The sequence below is a fragment of the Lactuca sativa genome, chromosome 2, assembly GCF_002870075.4.
Source record: "Lactuca sativa cultivar Salinas chromosome 2, Lsat_Salinas_v11, whole genome shotgun sequence".
Classification (NCBI taxonomy): domain Eukaryota; kingdom Viridiplantae; phylum Streptophyta; class Magnoliopsida; order Asterales; family Asteraceae; genus Lactuca; species Lactuca sativa.
Genome location: NC_056624.2, coordinates 137,265,341 through 137,273,887, shown reverse-complemented (window position 1 = coordinate 137,273,887; position 8,547 = coordinate 137,265,341). Strand labels below are relative to the sequence as shown.

At 30.2% G+C, this 8,547-nt stretch overlaps 1 protein-coding gene across 1 annotated transcript; it reads right to left on the bottom strand.

Annotated features, from left to right (window-relative positions):
* Positions 1 to 3,533: 3,533 nt before the first annotated feature.
* LOC111913010 (uncharacterized) lies at positions 3,534 to 6,479 on the bottom strand. The gene is made up of 6 exons (XM_042899187.2): positions 6,384 to 6,479; positions 5,953 to 6,057; positions 5,730 to 5,858; positions 4,423 to 4,453; positions 3,847 to 3,964; positions 3,534 to 3,760 (listed from the first exon to the last, which is right to left on the bottom strand). The coding sequence occupies exons 1-6, from the start codon at positions 6,396 to 6,398 to the stop codon at positions 3,703 to 3,705; spliced, it is 456 nt and encodes a 151-aa protein (XP_042755121.1). The 5' UTR covers positions 6,399 to 6,479; the 3' UTR covers positions 3,534 to 3,702.
* Positions 6,480 to 8,547: the final 2,068 nt, after the last annotated feature.

The following is an 8,547-nucleotide window of genomic DNA, read 5'->3' as shown; positions in this document are numbered from 1 at the left end:
CAAATTGCAATGGATTCCGCATATTTGTGTTAACACAAATATGCAGAATCACCGCTATTGCTCGCGAAAGTCGCCGCTAATACCTTTACCGGCTACACGTCCCTGCTATTGAGTCGCCGCTACTAATTTATCGCTATTGCTCAAAAAGTTGCCGCTAATGTTCACTGTCGCCGCTAATGATACGCGTTGCCGCTAATGATACGCGTCGCCGCTATTGGCTTTTTTAATTTTTTTTTAAAAGCAGTCATTTTCAGTTGTCAAAAAACCGATACATAATAACGTTAAATGCAGAAAAACCGATACGTTAAATGCAGAAAAACGATTACATAACATTCAAGTTTTATAATACCATACATACACCAAAATAAATAACAAAATTCCTATAAATTTTTGTCGTACTACAATCTCTAATAAAAGATAAAAACTAGTACGACGTGTCGTCATCACCGCTACCCTCGTTCCCTTCTATAAGTTTCATAGTATTCTCCGAATTGTTGGACATTGGTAGAAGATTCTCCAACTACATAGTAAATAACAACATATAAACTTGTAATTTAACCTATTAACTTAAACCAAACTAAAAACTACCAAATGATAAGAAAACTACCGATTACCAATTTATTTATATATCAACAAACTATCAAATTAACAAACCAACTAACTACATTAACCTTCTAAATTAAACCAACAATCAAACTAACAGACCAACAAACTAATATTTACCAATTTATCGACAAATACACATTACATAGGAACTATCATAGTAATTTACTTTAAATAACAGTTTCAATAATAACATCCTACTTGTTTTTTGCTACTTTTTTCCATTATGACATTGTAGTTTACACATTGCATACAAATACACTCCAAATTGCATACAAATACACACATATATACATTATACACATATGCATACTTTTTATACACATAAAACAACCATCAACACACTCCAAATTGCATACAATACACACATACATACATTATACACATATATGCATACCTTTTATAAACATAAAACAACCATCAACACACTCCAAATTGTTTATAAATACATACATACATACATTATACACATATATACATACTTTTTATACACATAAAACAACATCAACACAATCCAAATTGCATACAAATACATATATACATACATTATACACATATATACGTACATTTTATACATGCACATATATGAAATACACACACACACACACATATATATATATATATATATATATACACACACACAAAACACACACAAAAATGCACACATAGTCTTCAATGTTGCAACAGTGGAGAAGAATCTATGATGAAACAATTTTGTGCAATTAATCAAAAATACAAGTAGAAATCGACATTAAAAGAGAAGGAAAAGAAGAAATGAGGGACGAAAACACAAACCACGGAGGAAATCGAAATGTCTTCTAGCATCGTCGATATGTCTTCTAGCCTCTGGGAAACTCGATTGAGCAAAAAGCTTCGAAGAGAATGGATAAAAACACAGACAAATGAAAGCTGTGAAAGCAGAAAGGGGTTGTTATTTGCGTCGACCTTTAGCGGCGACATCAATAGCGGCGACAATTAGCCTTTAGCGGCGACAACTAACGAGGGAACTTATGCCGCGTCTTTTTTTCGAGCTTTAGCGGCGACTATTTTCGACCTTTAGCAACGACAAATTGTCGCCGGTATTGCTTTTGTGCGAAAACGAGGCCCCAACTGTTGGATTATATACTTGATCGGACGGCTAAGGTTTACCAGAAGGGGATAACGCGGATTCAGGCAACAAGGCATTAGCAGCGACACAATTAGCGGCGACAAAGGCTTTTAGCGGCGAAATAATATTACGTTGCCGCTAAAAGCTTTTGTCGCCACTAATTGTGTCGCCGCTAATGCCTTGATTTCTTGTAGTGGTTGTTTACTATTTTACTAGAACTAGAAAATAGTGGTACGCATTCTGTCAGAATTACTAAAGTGGTGGTTTTTTGTGATCGGAAATGAATCATATGTATTGAAATAAAGTTAAAGAAAGAGTTTTAATTGTTCAATATTGTTGACTATTTAAAGCAAGTGGATCCCAATGGCATTCTGTCAGAATTTTCATGAAAACAGTTAAGTTAGGATTTTTCTTCATATCAGAATGCAAACATCTGTTCATTCTATGAGAATATAAATATTACATAAAACATGTGTTGCTAGTAATGCTGACAGAATACATGTATACATGTTTTAGAATGTTTATACATATGGAAGAAAAGACTATGATTTAAATGCATTTTGTAATGTATTCTGTTAGAATTTATTTGTATAAATGCATTCTGTTAGAATGTCTTTGAAAATGTTTGTTAACAATAAGTATATTTGCTTAACTGATAATACTAACGAGTAATACATCTTATTCTTTCAGAATGACATGGAGAAGAAATTCAATATTGATCATACAAAAGAAAGATTTGGAATCGAGCTCAACAACAAGTATATTTGCAAAGAATTATATTTTTATGATAATTCATCACATTTTCGTAAAAATAGTTGGAATCAAGTGGATTAGCTGGACCATTGAAGAAGATCAAGTTTATTTGTTCAAAAATTGTATATTCAAGAATGTTATTTTTTAGAATTTTATTCATTTTTTATGATATTCTGTTAGAATATGTATAACTATATTAAAATGTATATAAAACTATTAGTTTGTAAGAATATGTATGAATTTCTAGTTAATTTCGGATGTATATTATGAATAAAATCATAGACCCTCATTCTAACTTAGATGTATATGAATAATATGTAGAATTCTTAAATCAGGTTAATTATCAAAAATATATGCATTAGAAATATATTCTGCAAGAATAAATTTGAAAATATCTTTAGATGTTTATGGTTGGCATTTTGTGACAGAATAAAATCGGATTTTTAAATTTGAAATAATTTAAAATATTCAAATTTAAAAAAAAAAAGGAAATTAATTATCCCTTAAAATCCGAAAATTTCCTTTATTAATATAGGTTAATTGACCAAAATGCTCTTATGTTGAAATTTTTATGATTATATGGTATATGTTATCCTATTGTGATATCATAGACTCTCATATCATGACCATGTATTTTATTCCTTCTGTTGGTCCAGATTTATGCTTATGAGTACACAATAAATGTTAGGAACATTTGAACCTAACCCTATATATATATATATATATATATATATATATATATATATATATATATATATATATATAACTTTATCCAACATATTTTCTAATTTATATTTAACCTTCGTATACTTTTCAAAATATGTGCCTAAATCCTTCCTTTTTAGTATTTTATTATCATTTTAAATTCTCATTTTTAACAATTAACTATTATACCCCCATTGATAAATATAAGTTTATATCATGAACTTTCGTAATATCATATTGACCAAAATTATTATTTTGATGAATCTTTAATAAGTTAAAAACTATAAATAACTAAATAGTTAATTTCTATTAAAACAATTTCGCACTCTCATCGCTTCTATTTTCATCCGTAAAGCTTGAAAGAGGTAAAAATCAAAATCTTTCTTTAAGAAATAGTCAAACCAAAGTTCTCGTATTCAATGATAAAGAAAAACCACACAAAACACAATCAATGGACATTGTCTTTCAAAGAAAAATAGCATAACGAACAAAAAAAACATATAAAAGGGACCAATTATTTGCACAAACTTCTTTCACATAGAGCCTAATACTGCCCTGGTACCACGAGATTTTCTATTCTTTCGACATCCCCTGAAATACATAATATTATTAGCATTGTATAAGCATTGATATCATTTTCATGAAATAAAACAAAGGAAATGGAAAATATGAGTAACCTTTTAGAGGTGGATGTTTTACTTAGATCTGAACCTTGAGGTGCAAGATTCTTGAATGTCTTTTCAAGGTGAACGTACTTACCACATCGCCCATACTTGTGCCTTCTTCTAGACTTATCTGTTGGTTTAATTATATTAAAAGAAATATTTTGATCTTTACCTCTTTCAAGATTCAATGTTGAAAATAGAAGAGACGAGAGTGCATAATTACTTGAATAGGATTTAATTATTTAGATATCTATAGTAATCAATTGTTAAAAACAATTAATTGTAAAATATGTTAAAAATGCTTCAACTACAAAAGGTATAGATTATATTTTATATTTAGATTTATAAACATGATATTTTTGATTTTTAATAAAAGCATACACAAAATTCTCTTTTATTTTAATGTGGCCTCTTAACTTTCTTTTGTAGGATATTGATTGCTTTCGTTTTTTTTAAGATTAAAATATTTGTGAAATGTTTAACCAAAACGTATCATTGACATGATAAGAAAAAAAAAGTGAAAACCCAACATACATATCACACGAGGTGTCGACATAGCAGGAGAAGCTTCAATAGTGGTGTTGTTACCAGCCAAAAAGTGTGATTCCACATTTACTATCTGCAAGAATCACAGGTAGGATGTAAATCAAGATTGTATTACATCATTGTACTTTCATAAAACTATCAATTACAAAAATAGTAGCAATGTACTTTCATTCATTTGGTTACTATAGCATCATACATTCAAGTTTGTGAAATAAGGAATTTGAATTTATGCAATTGGTGTAAATGCTTAGATATGGGCATTTTTGGCATAACTGAGTGATATGTTATAACTACTTTTTTGTTGCTTATTTATTTTGTACACTTAATAAGCTAACATGGAAAAGTCAAGCATTTCTAACAAGAAAGAAAGAAGTAATGTATGCAAGATTAAACTTATTTAACAAATTCTCATTTCTCTAATCAATGTATTTCACTCTTTTTTATTTCTCTTCTTATTTTTCAAAAAACTTATTCACACTCGTTGACCTTAGGGGCAAGCACTTGGACCCCGGACCGGGAACCGGACCTTGTAAGCCTCAACATGTCCCGTCCAAGCTCCACAATTTTTTGCAAAATAGGTCTGGTCCAAGATTAGACCCGATCCGGTTCAATCCGACCCTAATGCTCACCTTTACGTCCAAGACCGGAAACCGGACTTAGACCACCTGGTAGGCCTTAATTCTCAACAGGTTCAGTCGAAGGTCCACCAATTTCTGCAAAATCAGTTCGATCCGGTCCAAATGCTCACCCTAATTAGGTAATCCAGGAACTAAGTGGGATGATTCTCACAAGTGCCCCCAAGCTTTGCAATTTGGACAAGTGTAGAGGATTTAAAGTCGTGCGTAAATGGTATCACTTAAAATTAGTACCATGTTTATATTTTAAAGAATCTTTATTGGTCGTTTTTAGCGACCTTTATTTACTTACTAGATATGCCAAAAAAAAAAAAGAAATAGCCAAATACTTTAATTGGTTTTTTTATTATAGTATCACAATCTTAATATTTTACTATTACAACATCATCTTTCATAAAACTATCAATTTCAGCAAGAAATAGAAATGTATTTTCATCGGTTGTTATCTATAGCATCATACTTTCAAATTTATGTAATCAGAGATTTCGATTTTTGCAATTGGTGTAAATGTAAAGATATGAGCATTTTCAGGTTTTAATTCGCTTTTCGTTTGTAGTTCTTCTTGCCTAATTTGAAGAGCTTCAGGCAAATACTACCGTGTAAGTATTTTACTTCTAATATAATTTTATTCATGAATGTTATTTTAGAGTTTTATTTACACATTTTGATGCCTTAAAAAGGAAAAATGTACTTGGTTTAATGATTTACACTTACATTTTCCCCAGTTGTGCTCATGGAAGACGCAAGAGGTGGAGACCGAGTAAGAGTGGTGGTCTCGCTTATAGGAGGTGTCATGGGTGTGTTGTCGTAACCATCCACAAAGTGCGGTTCCACAATGATTATCTGCAATGATTCACAGGTTTTTAAAATGTTGTTTTCTTCTCCTAATTGTAGAAAATGAAGGAGATCAAGATTGTATTCTGATAGGGATACTTACTTTTCTCTCCTCTGTCCAAATTTCAAACATAGGTTTTAGAAAAATTCCTTCTGCCCCCTCATATTCTCCTCCTATCACTCTAACTTCTTCCCCATAATGGAAACTCTGCAGAATCATCAGAAAGAAGTTAGCCCTATGGAAAATAGCATACTGCTATTGTGAAACTATCAACCATTGATGTGAATGATGTGCTTAAAGCCAGTGTCATATGTTAATAAATTGAAGAATATAGAAAATAAAGGTTTGAGCAAGCTGCCATGGATACACTTTAACAACATGAAGAAACACAATCCGCCATGGCTGTTAATCGGGAATTTGCTCTGGGTATTTTTTTTTTTTTTTTAAAAAGACTTAATGGAATCAAGCAGGATTAGGTTTTAACTAAGAACCGAAACAATGAACAGCAGCACAGAATAGAGAGAGACAAATACATTAAAATAAGACATCGAGAGTTGATGATCTTGTGCTCTGAAATCGAGAAAGCAATCAATGAGATATCGCTACCCTTATGGCCAAAACTAGGGGTGAGCATGGTGCGGTTCGGTGCGGTTATTAGCCAAAACCTTACCACTAACCGCATATGCGGTTAATCCATTTTCAAAATTGCATGATGCGGTTATTTTTGCGGTGCGGTTAGGCGGTTATTTTTGCGGTGCGGTTTTAATTTTTTTGTGTTGCGGTTATTAACCGTATGGATTTGGTGCGGTTATTTTATGTGGGTTTTAACCATAATTTAGAGCTCAAATAGTTTTAAAACTTCAAACATATTACTTGTAATAATAATAAAAAAAATCATAAGGTATAAGACAATTAACTATTTAACTAAAATCACAAACAACTAATATTTTAAAAACGTCAAATCAATAATAACTAACAATAAATGTCTTAAAATTGTCTAGTTTCATCATTTTTCAAAGTTAAACATAAGAAAAAAACTAACACTTTTGTTTTCTAGTATTTTATCTGTCTTTCAGTCATGAAACTTGTCTTCTTTTAATATTTAATAAACTAATAATTGATAAAAAAAAATTGTATATAATATATGCGGTGCGGTGCGGTTTTTTTGCGGTTTTTGAAAACAAATAACCGCACCGCACCGCAAATTTGCGGTTTTTGAAAAACAGAAAACCTCACTATCGGTTTTTATTGCGGTTGCGGTTTATGCGGTTAATTTTAGTTGCGGTGCGGTTTTTGCTCACCCCTAGCCAAAACCCTAAAAACTAATATTTTCCTTAGGGAGAATTTCGTATATACCCTTAATAAACATTAAAATATCATATTTGCCCGATCTAATTTTAAAATATCGTATATACCCTTTATAAATTACAAAATATCATATTTATCCAAATATAATTTTTAAATATTTTTATAATCATTTATTATAATTTAAAATCATTATAATTATAAAACAAATTTTGAATACCTATAATACCCTTACTTTTTTTTTCTAGGATTACATGAATTAGAATATGAGAAATACAAATGGATCGATCGCAGCGGAGGACGATTCTTCCATTGCCGATGTGTTCTAGGTTTATGATGCAATTGGGTTTTTCCCTCTCAAACGTGACTTAGGTGGCTAGGTTTTAAGGACGATGAAGATTTAATTAGAGAATTATGAAATTAAATTCATGTCTTGCCTTAAATAAGCTTGATGCGATGCACATGGTAAGACACAACCATTTTTCTTAAACTCATCCAACATAACAATTAATGATCACTCAAAATAATAACTGAAAAACAGAGAATTGTTTTTCCAGCCACAGATTGGAGGAATGTCTATGAAAATTGATTGGAGGAATGTGTGTGAAAATTATCTATTAATGGGTTCTGTAAATGGGGAACATTGTTGCTGCAATTAAATTAGTCAAGAACATGAAAAACAGAAGTTAGAATCCAGCAATTTAATTGGAATCTCAAGGATGCACCGTCAATCCTTTTATACATACTTTAAGTACTATATATAATTTTTTCATTTAATCTTTATAAACTGAAGGCAAAATATTGATTAAAAGAATAATTATGTTTCGTACATGTAGATGCATGAAGAGTATAGGATGGAAAAATAATAATTTTGTTTCAATGCCTTTTCTTAAACAATAAGGATAAAAAGTTGATTAAAAGTATAATTTGGGTAAATATGATATTTTGAATATTTAGGACGGGTATAGATGATATTTTTAACTTAACCTTATAATAAGGGCATAATAATCAACTGATTAAAATAATGATTTAAAATGATTATAAAATGTTAAAAAATAAGACTTGGGCAAATATGATATTTTGAAAGCTTATAAAGGATATATATGATATTTAAATATTAGGCCGGATAAATATGATATTTTGATGTTTATTAAGGGTATATATGAAATTCTCCCTTTTAATTATACCACTTTTATTTTCACCACTGATTATATCTTGTATTTATTGCCCTTCTCTAGGTAAAAAAATATTAATAATAAAACGTCAGAAAAAATACCAATAAAAATTGGGAAAATGACACAAAAGTTATTAGCTTTTCATTTTTTTTTTTTTTTTTTTTTTTTTTTTTTTTTTTTTTTGCGATTTTAACACCGTATCTTTTTCTATTACATT